This window comes from Ambystoma mexicanum, chromosome 1q (assembly GCF_040938575.1).
Source record: "Ambystoma mexicanum isolate Mex_15411 chromosome 1q, UKY_AmexF1_1, whole genome shotgun sequence".
NCBI classification, from domain to species: domain Eukaryota; kingdom Metazoa; phylum Chordata; class Amphibia; order Caudata; family Ambystomatidae; genus Ambystoma; species Ambystoma mexicanum.
The window spans coordinates 1,098,779,435-1,098,802,495 of record NC_090922.1 but is presented as its reverse complement, the minus strand read 5'-3'; the positions used below and the strand labels follow the sequence as shown (position 1 = coordinate 1,098,802,495).

The following is a 23,061-nucleotide window of genomic DNA, read 5'->3' as shown; positions in this document are numbered from 1 at the left end:
TCTTTTGGAAGCAGAGATCATGACACTCTGATCTTTCTCTCTCCTCTCTCTCCCTGCTGCTACTCCTATTATTCAACCTCCCCTCTACACATCCCCCTGGCTCTCTTTCCCCCCTGCCCTGGCTCTCTTTCCCCCCTGCCCTGGCTCTCTTTCCCCCCTGCCCTGGCTCTCTTTCCCCCCTGCCCTGGCTCTCTTTCCCCCCTGCCCTGGCTCTCTTTCCCCCCTGCCCGGCTCTCTTCCCCCCCTGCTCTCTTCCCCCCCCAGCTCTCTTTCCGATCTCTTTCCCCCCCTCCGGCTCTCTTTCCGATCTCTTCCCCCCCCGGCTCTCTTTCCGATCTCTTTCCCCCCCGGCTCTCTTTCCGATCTCTTTCCCCCCCGGCTCTCTTTCCCCCCGGCTCTCTTTCCCCCCCTGGCTCTCTTTCCCCCCCTGGCTCTCTTTCCCCCCTGGCTCTCTTCCCCCCCGGCTCTCTTCCCCCCCCGGCTCTCTTCCCCCCCCTGCTCTCTCTCCCCCCCGGCTCTCTTCCCCCCCCGGCTCTCTTCCCCCCCGGCTCTCTTCCCCCCCCGGCTCTCTTCCCCCCCCGGCTCTCTTCCCCCCCGGCTCTCTTTCCCCCCCCCGGCTCTCTTTCCCCGCCCCGGCTCTCTTTCCCCCCCCGGCTCTCTTTCCCCCCCACCCGGCTCTCTTTCCCCCCCGGCTCTCTTCCCCCCTCTGCTCTATTCCCCCCCAGCTCTCTTCCCCTCGGCTCTCTTTCTGATCTCTTTCCCCCCCGGATCTCTTTCCCCCCCGGCTCTCTTTCCGATCTCTTCCCCCCCCCCCGGCTCTCTTTCCGATCTCTTTCCCCCCCGGCTCTCTTTCCGATCTCTTTCCCCCCCGGCTCTCTTTCCGATCTCTTTCCCCCCCGGCTCTCTTTCCGATCTCTTTCCCCCCGGCTCTCTTTCCGATCTCTTTTCCCCCCCGGCTCTCTTTCCCCCCCCCGGCTCTCTTTCCCCCACCCCCGGCTCGCTTTTACCCCCCCCGGCTCTCTTTCCGATCTCTTCCCCCCGGCTCTCTTCCCCCCCCGGCTCTCTTTCCCCCCTGGCTCTCTTTGCCTCCCGGCTCTCTTTCCCCCCGGCTCTCTTTCCCCCCCTGCTGTCCCCCCCGCTCTCTTCCCCCGCTCTCTTCCCCCCCCTGCTCTCTCCCCCCTGCTCTATTCCCCCCCAGCTCTCTTCTCCCCGGCTCTCTTTCCGATCTCTTTCCCCCCCCGGCTCTCTTTCCCCCCCCGGCTCTCTTTCCCCCCCCCCCGACTCTCTTTCCCCCCCCGACTCTCTTTCCCCCCCCCCCCGACTCTCTTTCCCCCCCCCCGGCTCTCTTTCCCCCCGGCTCTCTTTCCCCCCCGGCTCTCTTTCCCCCCCCGTGCTCTCTTCCCCCCCGGCTCTCCTTCCGATCTCTTTCCCCCGGCTCTCTTTCCCCCCCAGCTCTCTTCCCCCCCCCCCTCGGCTCTCTTTCCGATCTCTCTTTCCCCCGCCGGCTCTCTCCACCCCTACTGGCTCTCTTTCCCCCCTGGTGCTCTTTCCCCCACCCCCTGTTGCTCTTTCCCCTGCCCCCTTGTGCTCTTTCTCTGCCCCTTTGCGCCCCCCCATCTCATCCCCTTTTCCCCACTGGCGCTCTTTCCCCTGCCCCCTTGCGGTCTTTCCGTCTTGCGCTCTCCTCCCCTCTGTCCCCCCCCCCTTGCCTATCCACATTGTGGATTGTGTCAGGTGATCAAGACTCCCCTCAGCCTACCAGTTTCAACTTGTGGTGTTTTCTCCTGCTGCCTAATGGGATTCTGAAGCTGGCGCTTCGGCTGAAAATGAAAAAGAACTTGGGCCACACAACAGGCTGGAAGACGTGGTACAACTATTACAAGAACCCCTGGCATGTTCAAGGGGTTCACGGACTGGGGCACCCCTAACTCGCTAACACCACTTCTGTAGTCGGAGCAGCACTGTCATGTACCCGGGTGGGGAGCATACCCCAGGTTGTGACGGGGGATCTCTGTTCTGCACTGACGGGGCCAACCAAGCCGTTGACCCAATCACATATGGTGAATTTTGATAAGTGGGAGGTGGGTACATGGATCGTCCTATTAACACCCTGTGAGTGCTCAGTCCCCTTCTATTGGCTGTGCATATGTTTGACTAGTCGGTGCCCAATTCTCTGATAGGCATGTAAATTATCTTCAGAACAATATTGTGTACTGCAGAAGAACTGGCTCACATCTGCAATATTTGAATTCCTCATGGAAGGAGAGAACCCTCAGGTCCCCCCTCAGGGTATCCATTTTGCATACTGGTTTTTGAGGAGGGTTATTTCAGCATACCTGTAACGTTCACTAGTATCACTGTTCAGCTTTTTATTGGTATTCCTATATATTTCACAAGGTATATATTTCTTTTATTGCAGTTTCATCTGAGGAAAAATTACAGCTCCATCTATGAAAGATGGCTGTGGAAGAACTTCATGCAATTACGCAAAGATGTGTAAGTAATTCTTAGGGTACAGATATTTGAAAATGTCTGCCTGTGTCCAAAACCTATACTTGCCCTTACATCTAACTGTATACAATGTGTAGGGATGTTGGGCATCAAACTAAGTGTTATTCAAAATAAAGGTTCATAGTTTGTTCCGGCTCCTGGCTTACTATCAGCTTTACTTCTCCAAGAATAGTTCATAAGGCGCAGGAGGTCACTTTCCCAAGAGTTCAAAATCTTCAGCTTTTCAAAACACCACAATTCCTTGGGACACTTCCCAGCTCGTCCGATATTGTTACTTTTCACTTGTTCATGTATGTAGTTCCGTTTCTTGACTTCAACATCACATAAAAGCTCTTTACAGTTCAAACACAACCTTCTTAATATGTGTTTCAGTGGCTTTTCCATGCAGGGGTGCACTCGATCTAGGTGCAGTTGTCAGACCACAATATCCACCCATTACACTTCACACAACCAATACACCATAATTGCTGATTTTCCATTAACACTGAGCCACTGCTCCAACTTGACAGTAATGCTTGATTCATTCACTTATATCACACTCGCCTGATGTTGTACCGTGACTTGGGCTGCCACCATGCACTTGTTATGCTTTCTTGTATTCTCTTAGCTCTGCCAATGCTTGTTTTCTCATATAATACAGTTCTTTGGATTCTCTTGGCTTTTTCCAGTGTTTGGTTTTCCATACACCACCATTCCTTGTATCAGGCAGATTCCCAAACTTTGGTTCACTCCGATCAATATTAAAAACTTGCTTTCATTCCGTTTGGTATTCAAAAGTGCTTACACTTGTGAAGCAGACAACCTTGTGAGGGTTTTTCAAAAGATGCCATTTTATTAAATTCAAAATGTTTGATAAACGCCTCACTATCCCTACCCTAACGAGGATTTCCCTACCTATCAAAATAACTAAAGGAAACACTGTAACAAAAGGATTCTGTCCCTCACACTTGTACATACAACAAACACAACAGGATGATAGCTGGTAATTCAGAAATAACCCAATTAACAGTTATGTTCAAAGTCTGGTAACCGTTCCTCCTTATAACTTGGGTGAGTCCCTCCTTCCCCAGATTCAATCAGGATTTCAATCAACAGTTCAAAGGAATAAGGAAATTGAGTCTTGCAACAAAGTTCTAATAAAGATCCTCTTACTCCAGTAGGCTTCTCAATTATACTTGATCAGCAGTTCAGAATGTTCAGTAAGCTTTTTATCTCTACACAACTGCTTCTCAGTATCAACAAAAATACTTCTGTCAGGGTAAGTTCCCAAAATACTTGCATCAGCAAATTTGATCTGTCAGGATGTTTCCACAACTATTCACAATGTAATTTGTTTGTGGTCTTGCCACTTCTTCTGCAACACTTTAAAAAAAAAACATAATTGCTATTGACATTTGATAAGGAACTAAACATATGTTACTTTTTGGGATTATGAACATTCCCGGCAATTGAAGTCCAACAACTCTGGATTGAAAATGTATCTCTTCAGGCCTGTCGGGCCAACGTTGAGCCAACAATTAGCAAAAGCTCTAAATAAGGTGCTCCCCTCCCTCCTTTCACTCCCTCCCTCCCATCTAAACAATGTTCAGTCTCCAAGAAGTTACTGTATACTATGGGTTCATACCATTTAATGTTTCTGGAGCAATTTTCCATCTGTGTACAAGCTCCGGTAATTTGGCTCCTCTGAGATACTCCGTATCCTATACACCCACTCCCTCATCAGCGGAGATTGGAGCGTCCTCTACTTCCAGCTCCCAGCTATAATAGAGCGTACTCCAATCCTCTCTAAATGTCTCCAGGTTATCGTTCACTACTGCTGTCAATTTGTCCATCGCCATCATGGCATGTACTTTTTGTTCACAAACCTCCTTGGATGGGAGTTTTTCATTTTTCCACCCTTGGGCGATGGCCAGCCGTCCTGCTCTAAGGATTGCTTCCCACATACTGGCGAGCGTATGCTCGTTCCTCCCTTTAACTGGGACTCCCAAGAGCATCTGTAACGGGTCTAAACCTAACCGAATTCCCGTAATGTCCCTCATCCAGCTCAGCACTTCATCACAGAACACCTTAACCTTAGGACACTGCCACCACATGTGTGAAAGAGATCCCACCTGGCCACAGTTCCTGGGATGGAGTGGAGAGGACTCCACAAACATTCTGGAGAGCCTCATTGGATCTCTATGCCAACCACCAGCATTTTATAATTCTGCTCCGAGGAAGAGTTAAATAGATTGCTGTGGAAAGTGACTTTATACATTTTCGCCCAGTCCTCTTCTGAAATACTTTCCCCCACCAGGTCAGCCCAGTATCTCTGGAACGCTTGTCTCCCTGCCATATATGACAAGTTCATGGCCTTGTACAGTTTAGATAGGATGCTTTTCTTGTGCACGATAAGCCCAGAGCCTTTTCAAACATGGTAAGCTCTCTTGCTGCTAAATCTCTTCACTTGGGGTCAGTCAATGTTCCCTTAACACATATATTCTAAAGAAAACAGAGAGTGTGTCCCTCCCCAGCATCACTTGCACTGATTGCATATCCAGGAACGTTCCTTCCTTAAATAGTTGACCCACCCTCTCGAGGCCCAGGTCTGACCATCTCTGCGAGTGTCGCAGTCCCAGATTGAAGGGGGGGCCCACACCAAAGACAATGGCAAGGGCCACGATGAGAATACGTGGTTGATCCCAGATCGAATAGAGAACCCCTAATGTGCGGTGAGATCGCAGTCGCTCCGGGTCGGAGACCAGAGATAGTATCTGACCTTTAATGTGTGAGCCACCTGATCTTCAAGGTAAGACCAGTAGGTCTTAATGTTGTCCCTCATATGGTCTAGTATTACATGCAATTGTGTGGCTTTATAGTATATTCGGATATCGGGGAAATCCAAACCCAGCCCTGTCTGTCCTGAGCATCAAAGTTGCCATTTTTCACCCTCCGAGTCTTATTTTGCCAGACAAATCTGCAGATTTCTCGGGTTAGGTCAAGAAAAAATCTTTTCGGGATGGAAGTAAATAAATACGGGAGACTACATTCATTTTGACAAAGGTCATTCGACCGTTCCATTTTAATATTAAAGGTGTCCACTGTTTCAAATCTAGTTTCAGTTGTTCCAAAAAGGGGTCATAATAAATTTTCACCAGCTCGCCCAGGTCTCCCGTGATTCAAATCCCAGGCATGGAATACTTTTATGTTCTATCGTCATGCCCAAGTATCTCTTTCATGGGTTTAATGGGGGACTTTGCATTCAGATCTGCATAATGCATGATTTCTGCACATTCATTTTAAAACCGAGAGGCGGGCATAAGTTGCTGCAAAAAAGTCGTGGCTGAAAAAGCAGTTTTAAAAAATGCATTTTTTTACTGCATTTATATGTGGGGGTGGGTAAGGGTGATACGTTACAGCAAGGGCAGTATAGTGGCATGGGGGGGTCTCCCCTGCATTTCAATGCAATAAAAAATGCACACAAAGAAGACCGGTTTAGACAGCAACTTTTTTCGCAGCAACCTTTTCACATGGAACCGCTCCATTAGTGCCGGGAGTGACTGCTATACATTAGTTTGATACCCCAGAATACCGTCTGCAAAAAGCGAAAGTTTAAATTCAATCTCCCCGCTAGATACCCTCCTAATACGTTGATATTTGCATATTGCAACTGCCAAGAGCTCCATAGTTGAGGCATATAGTCGGGAAAGAGGGCAACCATGTCTTGTGCCCCTTGTTAGCCTAAATACCTCTGAAAGACCCCCATTTACTTGAACCCTCCCCCTGGGTCCGCAATAAAGCGCAAAAACCCATTTCCGAAAGTTCAAACCAAACCCCATCATCCCCAGGACTTTCATCATAAAGGGCCACTCCACCCTATCAATGGCTTTCACTGAGTCTAAAGAAACTATGCAGGCATTGTAAGCCTCCATCTGAGCACAGTGGACCAGATGCATAGTTTTCCGTATATTATCTGATCCATGTCTCCACCGGATGAAGCTGACTTGATCCCCATGGATTAATGTTGGCATTCTCATCTCTAGCCTCGCTCCCAAGATGTTTTGCGAGAATTTTCACATCATTGTTCAGAAGGGAGATGAGGCTGTTGGAGGAGTACTTCATGGTCCTCTTTCCCTCCTTATGTATCACTATTATTTTTGCCAACAGCATTGTGTCGGGTACCGCCTCACCTTCCAGGCATGCATTGAAAATTCTCACTAGATGGGGAGCAAGAGATCTGAACGTTTTATAGAACTTTATTGAGAACCTGTCTTCCTCTGTGGCCATTCCTGCCTTCATGCCCATAATCACCCGTTGAACCTCATGCACTCTAATGGGCGGTAGGTCTTCCGCCACATAATATGCCACTCCGGGGAGGGTAAGCCCCCCCCCTACGAAAGTGTTCTAAAGGATTGCAATCAGGCTACGCACACCTTGGTCTCGGCCTAGTATGTAGCGCACAATTGAGATGCTTTTCTCCTTATTTTATGCAGATTCAATTTTGAGATGGTACACCACTCATATCACACCCCCTTTTCAAATACCCTGGGTCACAACGGATCATGAACCAGGTTTTTGGGTTGGGGGATAGATATATATCTCTGGGACAATATAGAGTTGACAATAGGTCTCTAGCTATGAAACTGGATGAGGTATGCAAGATATAAAAAGGGGCGCTTTGAGTAAAATGAAGCCATGAAATAGGAAAGGAAATCAGTTGTGATAAGAACAGTTTGACTCTACACTAGAGTATTCTGGCTAGGCCACCAAAGACAGACACAGTAAGATCCAAGGTTGATTTGCGAGTTCAACCCTATCACCCCAGTGCCCAACCTTGGTGGGAACCAGTCCGATCACTCGAAATATGACTAATGGCATAGGATTACACAAGACAAAATTGAAAGGAGAAATGGTGCTAGCACTAGAAAGCAAGGGCAGGGTTGCACGGATAATTCTGACAGTTTTAACAAGTTATCAGCATAAGGACAGGATGACTTAGAGAGTGTGATGAGGACAAATGCAAGACAAGTAGACTATGGATTTTTATGGGGTAGGGATTATACTTACAGTCCACTTTTAGTTTGGGATTTTGGACCGTCAAGGGTTCTGGTCACTACACGGCAGCGCGCCTGGCAAACAGCTCGGCAGTTCTGGTCACTGGATGGCAAGGACTGGAATGGCAGTTCTGAGCACTGGATACTAAAGGTCAGCTGGATGGCAGGTTGGCAGCGGGCATGCAGTTAGTGGGCCGCAAAGCCAGGCTGGTTCAAGATGCAAAAGGTACTACAGCTTTCCCCTTTTTAATGGGAGATTAGTGGGTTTTCAGAATTGAGGCCTTGCTGGGAATGGGATCAGCACTGCTTGGGTTTTGAAGTGGGCCCTGGAGTAGGGTCAGCAATGCTTTGGCCTTGTAGTGGGATCTGGCATCTGGATGATGAATGGAACAGGAATGCAGCGGAGGAACTTCAGGAAGAGTGTGTGTGTCTAGAGTCTTGTCAGGGACTCTTATTTATAATGCATAGTGACATCATCGAAGTATATGGCTGGGCAGGGTCTGCTAAACCCGCCTCTGCCAACTGGATTGGGCAATCAACGTTGGCTGCCTCTCTTAGAATGTGACTCAGTTTAGGGGTTGTACTTTTATGATGTGAAAAGACTTCTCACAGACCTTTTTGCCAAAAATCAGTCATAACAGAATTTACACATTTGTACAGTTGTGGCATATTACCCAATGACATGAGCAGGTTACATATTTTATGGAGACCATTCCACTCCAACTCTGAACTCTGTGAGACATTGTTTCGCCCCTCTGATACATTTTGGAAATTTTGAGTATGAAAGATTCGTCCTAAAATTCCATAACTTTATACACGTGTGGTTTATCATAAGGGATGTAAGTATAAACATTTGCATTGGCATCATGTTAATGTTTATGTTAAAGGACATTTGTACTGCGCACTATCACCACCGGAGTGGTCCCCTGGCGCTCTGGCGGCTCTGGAAAAGGAAAGGGGGGGAGTGAGTTAGTGGGAGGAAGCTGGAAAAGTGCAAGAGAGCAGTGATGTGCTGTTGGCGGCCTCAGCCCAGTGGGTCCGTTGGCAGGGCCTGCAGTGTTTGCGGCCAGTAGTCGTCGTGTACTGTTGTGAGTCTGTGTGTGGTTTTTGTTTGTTGTTGCAATATAGTGTCATTTGTTGTGCTGTAGGTTTGTGGTTTGCGTTTGGTTTGGAGTTTGAGAGGTGTATGCAGAGGGGGAAATTGTTAGTGGTGTCATGATGCCTACCTCCAAGGAGCCAGACAGGGCCCGGCACCCTCAGAGGCAGGCAACATGTATACTATGGAAGTCCCAGCCACCCCAGATAGGGGCTTTTTGGACTCAGTCCTGGCGCCGTTGGCGTCAGGCTCATAAGGGATAACAGTCCTGGCACCATCAGCGCCAGGCTCATACAAGATATGGAAGGAAATGTGTTTGGTGCAAACTTACCTGGCAGACCATGCTGCAATTTCCTTACCTGGCAGATCATTCTACAACTTCCAGATGAAAAAGGAACTAATTAACCACACGGGTGTGGCTAGTGGCAGGATACATACCTTCAGTGGAAGGATACATACCTGGGACTACTTGAAAGGCTATTTAAGCCACGCCCAGACAGCAAACCACGCTTCGCGTTGTTCTGCTCATAGCAGCTGGACGCTCACCGTGCCTGCTCCTGCTCCAGTCCTCGACTACGCCTGCCAGCATCCTGGAAACACCTAAGGATAGAAAAGGGAAGAAGAAACAGGTGAAAAAACAAACCTTACCTGTTAAAGCTGCATTCCTGATTCAGCGCGCCAGCGTTCCTGCAAAAAGACATCATTTTAAATACTCACTGCGTCGCATACATATCGGCGCACTTCTCTTACCTGCACGTGGCGTCTTCAGCTCTGTGACACCCATCCGGATCTCCTGCAGCATTCCAGCGCCTACGGGGAGACGAAGAGAAGAAAGCAAGGTGAGAAGGGGAAAATAACCAAGAAGCACTTACCCGCCAAGCTAATTCTTCTTACCTTCGGGTCGATGCCATTCCTTGGGCATTTCAGCACCCCAGCCCCTATGGGGAAAAAGCAAACATCACATTAGTGAATGCAAGAACCGTAGCAAACAAACTATTTTAAACTTACCTGCTTACAGGCCGGACTCAGCTTCTGCTTCGTACCGGCTCCATTTCTTCGGCATTCTCGAACTCCGGCCCCTAAGGAAAAAGAGACAGGAAAAGACAGTAGTGGGCCTACACCAAAACTCACCTGAAAATCAGGTTTTCGACGGAAACCGCCCTCAGCCCGGAGTCTTCCATTACCTGCAAAAGAGAAGAGGAGCAGTTTAGACTCAAGCTTGCCATAAACATTTACGGTACTTACCGGAGCAGACAAGCGAACTCGAACTTACTATCCAGTGACGTAACTGGATCCCGACGCGCCCCTGCATCAGAAACAGGATGGAGAGCTCGCCTTTTCAATCCCTAATGTGAGTCTCCACAGGGAATTACAGAAGGGTTGCAAGGAGGGTGAGAAGGGGAACGGGAGATCAACACAAAACCCGCAGAGTATTAACCCTTCCTTTTCGCTCACAGAAGGGTATTCATCCGAGCCAGACAAGCCGGATTTGGGAACCCAGCCCACTCCATCTTCAGGGTGCTGAACATCTCCTTCGAAGAGGCCACTGCCGTCCAGACCATGCTGTCACGCTCACCTGATTCCCACGGGGGCGCTGGCCTGGTTTCGAGTGCTGATGCCTCTTCAATGGTGAAGCGCAGGGCTCTGAAGATGGATAGGACGGGCCCCTCAACTCTGGCTAATCTGGCTCGCAGGAATATCCTCCTGTACGTGAAAAGGGAGTATTACAATCTGGCGGAATAATGCTCGAGCCTCCCACTTCCTTCCAACCCTCCTCGATACCCTTCCACGATTCCCCGTGAAGTCTCACCTTAGGGTCTGAAAGGACGAGCTCTCCATCCTGCTTCTGACGCAGGGGCGCGTTGACCCCAGTTACTTCACTGGATTGAGGTTGGATGGGAGTTCAGGTAAGCTTGATTATACTGGTAAGGCGCTGTAAAAGTTCTGTTGCAAGTTCAAAAGTTCAAGCTTTAAATAATAATGTTCATTGTCTTTTTCAGGTGATGAATGAAGATTCCTTTGGAGACTTCTTGCAACAAAGCGCTAATGTTGATGTCTTTTCCCCACAGGGGCCGGGGTTCGGAATGCCGGAGATATGGCGCCGACCCGAAGTGAAACGTGCAGTTCCAGTAAAGATCAGGTAAGTCCTAGATGAGCGCTCAGGTAATGATTTTGCATTCGCTCATCTATTGTCTTTGTCTTTTTTCCCCATAGGGGCCGGGGTCCGGAAAATGCCTGGAAGCAGCAAGACCCGATATGAAATGGGAATGACCCAACAGGTAAGTCTTAGAAGGAAACTGAGCTTTTCCTATTCCCTTCTTTCTCTCACCTTGTGTTCTTGTCTTTTTCTCTCTAGGCTCTGGGAAGTGGCTGCGGATCCGGATGATCGCTGCTGAAGATGGAGGCACCCAAGAAAGGTGAGTGAAATGCAGCGCTGCAGCGATCGGAGCGAAATGCTTTTAAAAATGATGTCTTCCTTTTCAGGATTGTCGGTGAGATGTCTCCGTGATGCAGGTTTAGCAGGTAAGGCCTTCTTCCTCTCCAATTCTCTTCTTATCACCCTTTGCAGGTGTCCCAGGATGCTGACAGGCGTGGCTGGAGTCCAGAAGCAGGAGCAGACACGGTGAGCGTCCAGCTGCTATGTGCAGAACAACGCGAAGCACCTGTGGCTGTTCGGTGGGGTTTAAATAGCTTTGGAAGAAGTTCCAGGTATGTACCCTTCCACCGATCAGGTATGTATCCTTCCCCGACCACACCCGGGTGGAAAGTAGTCCCCACAGGTATAGTAGTCCCATTCAGGCCTCAAGAGGGCCTGGATGTAGCAGCATGGTCTGCATCAGGTAAGTGCACACTAAAACACTTGAACACATGTCCAGCTTTATGAGCCTGGCGCCTAAAGCGCCAGGACTGGGGTCCAACATGAGCCTGGCGCCTAAGGCGCCAGGACTGCGTCCAAAGGGCCCCAGCTTGGGCCCGCTGGAACTTCCCTGGGGGGGAATGATGCCTGCCTCTGGGGTTGCTGGGTCGGACCTGGCTCCTTGGAGGTAGGCATCATGACAGTACCCCCCCCCCTCAAGGCCCCTCCCAAGGTTGTTCCCTCCGGGGGTTTTGGCTTGTTCAGAAATCTCCGGTGGAATCTTTGTATTAATCGAGGTGCGTGAACATGGTTACTAGGCTCCCACGATCTCTCCTGAGGTCCATATCCCTTCCAGTCAACAAGATAGAAGAGTTTCGACTTTAACACCTTGGAGTCTAAAATGTCTTTAACTTCAAATTCTAATTCCCCTTCAATTTGAACTGGGTCTGGAGACTTGGACAGTCGGGTTCCGGGTTGTACTGGCTTCAAAAGTGACGCATGAAAAACTGGATGAATACACATGTTGGACGGTAAATCCAGTTTAAAGGCCACTGGGTTGATTATAGCTTTGATGGGATAAGGTCCTATGAATCTGGGATTGAAGGTTCGCGGGCCCTTGAGGGGTAAATGTTTAGTTGCTAGCCATACCTGGTCTCCTACTTGGTAAGAAGGAGTTTTATTTCGGTGCAAATCAGCGTTTTCTTTATACTTTTTCTTGGCTTGCTGTAAATGAGTTGCAGCTTCTTTGAAGACTCGGGTTATTGTGGAATGCAGATGATTTACTGCAGGCATTTCCAGAGTCAGAGGTGGATCTAGGTCAGAGGTCCGAGGATGGTGACCATACAAAGTATAAAAAGGAGTTTGTCCGGTTCCAGAATGCACTGAATTGTTGTATGCATATTCTGCGATCCAAAGGATGTCTTTCCAATTTAACTCGGATTGGTGTAACATGCACCGAAGATATTGCTCGAGAGTCTGATTGGTTCTCTCGGTTTGTCCGTCGGTCTGGGGGTGGTGGCTGGTGGATAACCGCACATCTATTTGTGCTAGTTGACAACACTTTTTCCAAAAATGGGAGATAAATTGACTTCCACGATCCGAGACTAATATGGAAGGGAAACCATGTATGCAAACTATATTATCCAGAAATTCCTTGGCCAAGGTGGAAGCTGAAGGCAACCCTTTTAAAGGGATAAAGTGGGCCATTTTGGAGAATAGATCCACAATTACAAGGATAGTGTTGTAACCACCACAAGGAGGCAGGTCAGTTATGAAGTCCATTGACAAGGTGTGCCATGGTGCCGGTGGAATATCCAAGGGTTGAAGTAGGCCGGCTGGCCTTTTCTTTTGACCCTTGTTTTGGGCGCAAATTCCGCAAGACAACACAAAAGACTATGTGTTTTCTCCAAGAAGGCCACCAGAAGTGGCGTTTGATTTTTTCCTCCGTTTTAGCGATACCAGGGTGTCCTTCCATTAATGATTCATGATGATGGGCACTAACAAGTTCCTGCAATTCTTTACTTGGCAGAAACAACCGCTCCTGGAAGTAGGGTAAATCATCCTTAACGGTGTAATGAGGACCCTTTTGACTCCGTTCCAGTAAGGCTGAAGAGTCTAGAAGTTGTTTTACTTGCGTTTGGATATCCTCAATAGTTTGCAATGAAGTTAAGCCTAAGATTCTTTGTTCAGGTATGAGTGGCACAGGTTCTAAACTCGAATTGGGTTCTTCCATGCCAATCCGGAATAAGGCGTCTGCTTTACCATTCTTGCAGCCAGGGCGATAGGTAATTACAAAATCAAATTCCGCAAAGAATAGAGCACATAGGAGTTGTCGTGAAGATTGAGCTCTGGCCGTCTTTAAATACTGCAAATTTCTGTGGTCTGTAATTACGGTGATGGTGTGTCTGGCCCCGAGAAGGTAGTGACGCCAAGCCTTGAAAGCAGATTTAATAGCCAGTAACTCTTTGTCGGTAATTGCATAGTTGATTTCAGGAGGAGAGAATTTTCTGGACCAAAAGGCCACAGGGTGTAGTTGGTTAGTTTCTGGGTCTCTTTGCGACAGGACAGCTCCCATGGCCGAACTGGATGCGTCGGTTTCCACAATGTAAGGGAGATCTGGGTGCGGGTGCCTCAATACAGGTGCAGAGGTGAATTTGATTTTCAGGTCCTGAAAGGCTTGTTCAGCCTCAAGAGTCCATTCGAAGCGTTTATTTTTCTTTAGGAGAGCTGTGATGGGTTGGACTGTTCGGGAAAATTCCGGGATGAATCTTCGATAGAAATTGGCAAAGCCAAGCATGCTCTGAACTCCCTTCACCGAGCTAGGAGATGGCCATTTGAGGATGGCGTCCACCTTTCGCGAGTCCATTCGGACTCCTTGAGGTGTCAGGATGAATCCGAGAAACTCAACTTCTGTGGTATGAAAAACGCATTTTTCGAGCTTGGCAAATAGTTTGTGCTGGCGCAATTTCTCAAGAACTGCCCTAACATGTTTTCTGTGATCGGATTCTGAAGAAGAGTACACCAGGATGTCGTCAATATAAACAATGACACAGACATCAATAAGTTCCCGAAAAACATCATTCATAAAGTACTGAAAGGCGGCAGGTGCATTGCACAAACCGAAGGGCATCACCTGATATTCGAAGAGCCCAAATTTGGTGCGGAATGCAGTCTTCCATTCGTTGCCTTCTTTTATACGCACCAGGTGATAAGCTCCTCGGAGATCTAACTTGGTGTACACACTAGCGTCTTTCACCTGGTCGATAAGCTCAGGGATCAGGGGCAGAGGATAACGATTCTTAATCGTTATTTGGTTTAGGGCGCGATAGTCTATACATGTTCTAAGGTCGCCCTCTTTTTTCGCCACGAAGAGCAAAGCTGAAGAGACAGGAGACTTGGACGGGCGAATAAAACCATTGGCTAGGTACTGATCTAAATACTGACGCAAATGCAGGTTCTCAGGTTCTGTAAGAGCATAAATCCTACTACAAGGTAGTTGAGCATTGGGTACCAGATCGATTTGGCAATCATAAGATCGATGGGGAGGTAACGTGTTAGCCTGTTCTTTCTGAAAAACGTCTTGGAATTCTTGGTATTCTGACGGTAGCTGTACAGAGGTGGAAGTTGCTGAGGCTAAACCCATAGCTGAATTTCTTGGATAACAAGTTGGTTCACAATCAGGAAAACCTATCTTCTTTGCTCGCCAGTCTATTCTTGGATTATGTGTTTCTAACCAAGGAATTCCAAGAATTACTTGAAATTGTGGGGCCTTGATCACATCAAACACGATTGCTTCCCGATGTCCATCCTGACCCACCAGTGTCAATTCAACAGTAGAATGCGTTACAGGCCCTGAGGCTATTTCGGTTCCATCTACTGTAGTAATGACATCTTGGGTTACTTTCGGGCGGAGAGGGAGCTTAATCCTGGAAGCCAATTCACGGTCTACGTAATTTCCAATAGCTCCACTGTCGATGTATGCTTTTATAGCATGCAACTGCTGAGGCTGTTTTGGGTCCACGAGCACCATTGGCATGACAAAATGCGAGGTCAAAGAGTTTGTTTTCAAGCTCGGCAAGCGGACCCCTACGCTTGTCGGGCTAGGTCGTTTCCCGAATCAGGTGTCAATAAATCGTTATCAGTGGCTCCAACCACCTTCTTAGGTGGTTTAACCGGACAATTTCGAAGAAAGTGACCGTAACCCCCGCAATACAGACAAAGTTGCATTTGCCGCCTTCTCTCCCGTTCCTTCTGCGTTAATGGTCCTTTAACACCGCCGATTTGCATAGGTTCGGATACATCGGCACTCTTGGAGTTAGCGTGGGTTTTGATCGGTACTCTGGTTTCGTACTTGAACCGATCTGCTTTTCTATCATGAAGTCTGTGATCAAGTTGAACCACAAAGTCTATGTAGTCTGCGCAGATCTGGGGTGGATTTACTATCTCAGCTAGAACATCTTTAAGCTCTCCGCGCAGGCCTCGATGAAACAATGTGATCCTTTTATTTTCTGGCCATCCAGTTTCCACAACCAGTCTATTAAAGGTGGCAATGTAGGACAGGAGATCCTGATTACCTTGTCGTAAGGATAGCAGTTCGTTATCAAGGGCCTGTCCTTGAGAGTGTCGAGCAAACAATCTTTCCATGCTGGCCTGAAAGCTTTGAAAATCCTGGAGAATGGGATCATCCTGGTTTACCAATGGAATAGACCAATCGGCAACACTGCCACTGAGGTAAGATAGTATAAAGGCTACCTTGGTCTGGTCGTTAGGGAAGGCCCCGGGTCTGCATAGAAAGTGTAAACGACATTGGTTCATAAAGACGGCATATTTATTGGGGTCCCCCGCAAAATGTTCAGGCGGGGCCAAAGGCATGTGTCCAGGTAGATTGATTTGTACCGGGTTATTCAAACCCATTGATGTGGAAGTACCACCGGAATTCGGTAAAGGAGTGTGCCCTGCCTGGGCCTGCAATAACCTTTTGGCCAGGTCATCTGATCTTTCCTTGGATAGGATCAGTTCTCTTTTGAGAGCGTTAGTCTCCTGGCGGGCTGAGTGCACCTCAGCCCGTAATTCCCCCAAAAGCTGGGCCAGCTGGACAGTCTCGGAAGTCTCCATAGCGCCCGGGTGGGAAATTGTGGGTAGGCTTCGCGTTCTGTCACGCTCACCTGAATCCCACGGGGGCGCTGGCCTGGTTTCGAGTGCTGATGCCTCTTCAATGGTGAAGCGCAGGGCTCTGAAGACGGATAGGACGGGCCCCTCAACTCTGGCTAATCTGGCTCGCAGGAATATCCTCCTGTACGTGAAAAGGGAGTATTACAATCTGGCGGAATAATGCTCGAGCCTCCCACTTCCTTCCAACCCTCCTCGATACCCTTCCACGATTCCCCGTGAAGTCTCACCTTAGGGTCTGAAAGGACGAGCTCTCCATCCTGCTTCTGACGCAGGGGCGCGTTGAACCCAGTTACTTCACTGGATTGAGGTTGAATGGGAGTTCAGGTAAGCTTGATTATACTGGTAAGGCGCTGTAAAAGTTCTGTTGCAAGTTCAAAAGTTCAAGCTTTAAATAATAATGTTCATTGTCTTTTTCAGGTGATGAATGAAGATTCCTTTGGAGACTTCTTGCAACAAAGCGCTAATGTTGATGTCTTTTCCCCACAGGGGCCGGGGTTCGGAATGCCGGAGATATGGCGCCGATCCGAAGTGAAACGTGCAGTTCCAGTAAAGATCAGGTAAGTCCTAGATGAGCGCTCAGGTAATGTTTTTGCATTCGCTCATCTATTGTCTTTGTCTTTTTTCCCCATAGGGGCCGGGGTCCGGAAAATGCCTGGAAGCAGCAAGACCCGATATGAAATGGGAATGACCCAATAGGTAAGTCTTAGAAGGAAACTGAGATTTTCCTATTCCCTTCTTTCTCTCACCTTGTGTTCTTGTCTTTTTCTCTCTAGGCTCTGGGAAGTGGCTGCGGATCCGGATGATCGCTGCTGAAGATGGAGGCGCCCAAGAAAGGTGAGTGAAATGCAGCGCTGCAGCGATCGGAGCGAAATTCTTTTAAAAATGATGTCTTCCTTTTCAGGATCGTCGGTGAGATGTCTCCGTGATGCAGGTTTAGCAGGTAAGACCTTCTTCCTCTCCAATTCTCTTCTTATCACCCTTTGCAGGTGTCCCAGGATGCTGACAGGCGTGGCTGAAGTCCAGAAGCATGAGCAGACACAGTGAGCGTCCAGCTGCTAGGTGCAGAACAACGCAAAGCACGTGTGGCTGTTCGGGTGGGGTTTAAATAGCTTTGGAAGAAGTTCCAGGTATGTATCTTTCCACCGATCAGGTATGTATCCTTCCCCGACCACACCCGGGTGGAAAGTAGTCCCCACAGGTATAGTAGTCCCATTCAGGCCTCAAGAGGGCCTGGATGTAGCAGCATGGTCTGCATCAGGTAAGTGCACACTAAAACACTTGAACACATGTCCAGCTTTATGAGCCTGGCGCCTAGGGCGCCAGGACTGGGGTCCAACATGAGCCTGGCGCCTAAGGCGCCAGGACTGCGTCCAAAGGGCCCCAGCTTGGGCCCGCCGGAACTTCCCTGGGGGGAATGATGCCTGCCTCTGGGGTTGCTGGGTCGGACCTGGCTCCTTGGAGGTAGGTATCATGACACACGCCCGCGCCTCCGTGGGAACCAGGTGAGCGTTACAAGTGGATTGGCTAGTTGGTGTTTCTGTCTCGAAGTGAGGCACTGGGTTTGCATAATCTGCCCAGATGGGGTGTGGGAGTTTTTTCTGCACCTCTGTCGTGATCTGGGCTTGTCCGGTATTCACAGTCCCTTTCACATCTTGCCTCCACTTCCATCAACTTCTTTCATAACATTACCTTTTTTTCCTTTCCCACTCCTATGGCTAATGTACCTGCTAATGCCCACAACTCAGTTTGAGTGTGGTGGTTGCTAACATTTGCACAAGTCTATAATCAGTGTGGTACCTGGTAGCAACTATGGGGCGAGTGAGGATGTTGGCTGTGATTGTTGATTCTGGATCATGTATACTTTCCTTGTAATCCCTGATTCTTTGCCATTTCTATTCCGAAGGGGTCAGTCATTTCTACAATGTCTCAAATTATAAAACACAAAATCACTTTAAACTGCGCGATTTTTACATTTTTATAAAGTCTTGCAGAGATAAAAGTCTTTAAAGTTTATTTATAAAAATAGTCTTCGGAAGCAAATGGCAGTCCTTTGTCCTGGACTGGACCATTTTTTTTCTTTTTCAGCTTCCACCAACGGTCACTTCCCCCAAGGGGAGGATGGGGTTTTCCAGCTTGATTGAAGGTTTATTGCCCCTTATCCACTTCGCATTTTGATGTCCCAGAATTTCTATTGAAAGAGGCCTCTTCCCAGCCTGAAGTTTGATTAGTATGTGAAGTTTCTTTGTCCTGGTCAGTCACAGTTTTCCAACCTATTGATTATCACTTTTGTGTCCTGGAAGATTATGGTGGCTCCCTTCCTTGGGGGAAGCCTTAGCTCTGCCAACTAGAATAACTTGTTTTTGGAAGCTTGCAAATTCAGCCCAGGCGGTTTAAAACCTTTATTTTCTTACATTTGGTCCTGAATTAAAACAAGCCTGTGGAAACAAAATGGCCCACGTGTGTTTCCCTGCAGCCAACCCCTTCTCATTGCTAGGCACAAACAAGCTTTCATTCAACATATTACTTTTCCTTTAAAACAGGCATTTATTTTTCAAAGCCCATTTTACACATGTGGTGAAAACTGCTAGCATTTCCTTTCAAATTCGATGTTGCCATCTGACTTCCCAATACCGTCCTGCAGCCATAGTTAGTTTCTTGTACACAACAGTCTGTACAAGGCCAAGGTCTCCTGGAATTGACATGTGCACAGAGCTATGATTTTGTTTGCTGGGTTCATTCCTTTGACACTTTGTAGCACAAAATAAAGCGTTTCCCGTGCACGGCAGAATGGGAAGTTTCTTGGGCCTTTTTTTTCCAGATTTGGCTTAACAGGGCTTGTCATTCAGAAATTATGCCTGGTTTTGCTGAGTCACAATGAGATATACTGGGCATGGCAGGGCCTTGTTGATCAGTGGTTTAAGAAAGAACAGGTGGAATTAGCATCAGAGCAGCATTTCTTTTTTAAAGGTGAAAAAAGTTTCCTTTTTGATGGAGATTTTGGGCTTTCAGCAAAGCAGTGCTGCCTTTTCACTTTATTCCATTTGTATGTGTCAGAACACACTGGCACGTTCCTTTGTGTCCCCTTGTTCCATCCTGCCCGATGTGTGCTTGACAGGACGGGGCAGCCATTTTTATGTTGTTGCTGCAAACAGTTTTGAGGCCATGGCGCTCACAGGAGACAGCGCAGCCGTTTTGCTGTATCTGTGCAAATGCAGCCTGGTGATGTGGAGAAATACTGTTGAGTGGATCAATATATCCCACATATCATCCCCCCTCCCCCCGACTTCTTCTGAGATTCCAAGTTGAGGGAGAATTGGGTCAGTGGGATTCCACAATGGGCAAAACAGGATCAGTCCGGTATGAGTCCTTTTTCCATCAAAGAGAGGTGCATCACGCTCCTCTCGCTGTCTCTGGTTGGAACGTGGAACAACACCCACAGCTTTTTCTGAGGTCTTCCTTTATGGTGTTGAGGAACAACCCCAGATTTCCTTTTGGTTTCTCCTTTCCGGGTCCCCAGAGAGGTCCTCCTTGGTAGTGAAGTCACAACCAGTACACATCTATGAAAGGAACACAAACCGGTTACTACAATTTCCCACTAACTGCCCTCCAATAGGGTTGACAGCAGTGGGATACGCATACGTTCAATACTGACAGTTGACAATGTAGAAAAATACTCCCTGTTACATAATTATATTTATAAATCCTATTGGTTCCCTTCTGGTTCTTGTTTTTCTTATTCGCATGTTTCAGATGTCTCCTCTATTTGATTCTCTCTTTGCTCCTCAATTTGCTGCAAAGTTTGCCTAGGGTGACAACTCTTTAGCTGATTAATATGGACCCATTTCTCTTCTGTCAATTCTCCTTTTGGGGATTCAGATTCTGTAGGCGACAGGTGAAATATTATCTAAAATTTCAAAAGGACCTCGCCAACATCTTTCTAGATTCGACTGAGCGTACGCAAAAGCATGTTGAATGTGTTTTCTTAGATTCTCAACATACTCATGAGTTGTGGAGGCGTTTATCAGTGTCTGCTCTTGGGTTCTATAGAGCAGATGCTGAGGTAGCACAATCCTTCGTCCAGTCATCAGCTCAAATAGAGACCTCTTAGTTGCAGACAAAGGTGTAGATCTGATGGCCATCAGGACAAGCAGTAATCGGATTTCCCAACTTGGCCCAGAAACTGCCACAAACCTTTTTAAAATGCTCACAATGGTTTTATTGTACCTCTCAACACCACCACTAGAGCAAATGCGGTATGCAATGTGAAGTTTCCTTTTTACCCCAAGTATCTCCTACATCTTTGTCATCACTTCGCTGGTGGAGTGACTACCTCGGTCTGACTCAATCCTTTGGGGTGGCCAAGACAATTTGGTCCCGGGAGACATTCCACCCTGTCACGTCCCGGTTTTCCGACTGTCGGCAACTGGGAATGCCTAACCGCAATTGGAGGGTGCCGTGGCGTTTGTTTGAATGCTATCCGGCATACAGGGCTTTTTGAGACTACGATTCCCATCATGGCCACTATTATAATCACATGACACGCATGTACTACGCTGCCGTGTCCTCCCTATGAAGACCGTATTTAAATACTATCGAGGCAAACATCAGGTGCTCCTAAACTGTTGTTACGAGCATTTGTTTTCCTGACTTCTGTTTAAACCTATTACCCGGCTCTTGAATCCAGACCCTGTCATTGTCTCATCCTAGTCTGCTTCCCGACGCCTGCCTCCCTCGACTGCTTCCCCTGGAATACACAAACTCGGCTTACCCACTTCGACCTGCAATTCCTGATCCCAGAGGCTGTGACGCTTCGATAACTCGAACAATACTTTTCAGGGAACTAGCGTGAGGTTAACACTTGTTCCCCTGGTCATTGTTTATTTTTTCTATTAACTTTTTGGGTGAACACCTTTTTGCACGTGTTGTGTTCTTTACCTTGAAATACGTTGGACAACTTTTTGGGACACTTTGCTGTACAACATGGAATTATCTTGGACACCTTTTTGGGATGCTATGCTGTGTTAATTGTGGAATACATTGGGCGATTTTTGGGTCACTTTGCTTCTTTACCATTGGATGACATTGGGCACTTTTTGGGACGCTTTGCTGCTTCCACTGCTGGAGTGCTTTGGGTATTTTCTTTAGGACGCTTGGCTGATAAAGACTTTGGTTTCCTGTTATACTGGTGCACTTCCTTCACCATACTCACTCCTCGCCTCTTCATTTGAATACTAGTAGGTTGCTGGTATAATTCTCTACGGAGCAGGTAAGAGGGGGTACTTGTGGGTGATGTTTGCTGTTTTCTTGGCACTTCATGGCTGCATATTCTGGACAACTCCTCTATTCTTTGTCCCTCTAGCTCTGCTGACTTTTGCTCCTGCCTTTTCACTCAAGCCCCCGGCCTAACAGGCATAATAGATCTCTGTAGCCTGAGCTCTTGGGGGGGGGGGGGAGTCTTTGGCATATCACGTTGGAGACTTTCGTATTTGAAGAGTGAAGGAAGCTTCCCCTACAGTGGGGGGGTGTTATCTGCAACAACTGGGACCCTACCACTGAGTTGTGACACACCCATTTGGTAAACAAGCATGTTACTGTTAACATGTACTTGTTCCCCCTAGAGGAGCGAATCACAGGCCCGATGAAATCTACTTGTAAATCTGAACAAGGCAGCGTCATCCCCTTCTTCTGGAGGGGAGCTCGGTGTGTGAGTGATGTTGGCTGAAATTTTGCACACACAAGACACCCCTTCAAGTATTGGTCGAGGTCCTGCCCCATGTGTGGCCAGTATGCAACCTTGCAAGATTTCTAATGTATTGTGAAACCCCTGATGACCGGCTGTGGCCGCATCATGGGCGTGACTTAGCATTAGGCTTCGGAATGAGGTTGGGACCACCTACTGGTCAAAGCCAGATATGGATCTCCTACCAACAAACCGTCTTGGATTCGGAACATTTTTGGACATTTTATCAACACCCTGAGGTCCTCTTTCCCAATGCAATCGATATCCGTCAGGGGAAAGTTCTCCGGATCCTCAATGTGTTGATTAAACTTACCAAAGATTGGATCCCCTTTTTGTGCCGTGATTAAATCAGCATCTGGGTTTTCCTTACTCCATTGGGCAGTTGGGAGTTCATTGTGAACATTTGTCTGGGACCTAGCGATGGCAGTGACCTGGATTTCCCCAACAGGGACTCCATCTCATGGAGATCCCCCTGGATGGCTCCAGTTTTGGCCAACTGATCAGCTAGGTCGTTTCCAGTTTTGTCTGGTCCCGATATTCTGGAATGACCCTTGATCTTCTTCCAATAGATGGTCATCCCACTAGATGTGACCAGATGATCAATATTTTGGATAAGCTTGCCATGTTTAAGCGGTTTGTTGTTAGCGCATAGAATGCCTCTGGTTTTCCAATTTACCCGGTGCTCCACGAACATGTTCCGGACATAATCTGAATCAGTGATTATGACCAGTTCGTGGAGTTGGTGTTGGACGGCAGTGAGGATGGCCTGATGAACTGCCATCAATTCTGTCATCTGACTACTACGGGGACCGATTTTGTACCCAGCAGAGGGTCCCGGGGCATCATTCACCCAGGAATTCCCAACGCCGGCCACCAGTTCCTTTTCCCCGTTGTTGTCAACATGGTAGGAGCACCCGTCCACATAAACTGTGGGCATTCCCTTGCACTTGTCTTCTTCATAGACTTTGTGTGGGGAATTCAGGTATGCCTCCATATTGTCCTGGGTTTTAAGACTTTTGTCCTCGAGACAGTTTTCTCTGGCACAATCACGCAAGTCAGCCAGACATTGCGAGAGGGGACTCTTCTTGTTTTGGCCATATCTGACTTCCACAGGAAAGCCTTGTATTGACAGAATCCAGGAAGTAATTCTGGA

General features: G+C 47.9%; 1 protein-coding gene across 9 annotated transcripts in view; it reads left to right on the top strand.

Moving 5' to 3' along the window:
- The window catches only part of GLMN (glomulin, FKBP associated protein), a 1,004,137-nt gene that overhangs the window by 33,384 nt on the left and 947,692 nt on the right, over positions 1–23,061 (top strand). For all 9 annotated transcript variants that reach the window (XM_069641799.1, XM_069641796.1, XM_069641800.1 and 6 more), the window contains exon 2: positions 2,420–2,496. In XM_069641799.1, coding sequence (XP_069497900.1) covers positions 2,458–2,496 — 39 coding nt within the window. In that variant the 5' untranslated portion in view covers positions 2,420–2,457. The remainder of the gene's footprint in view (positions 1–2,419; positions 2,497–23,061) is intronic.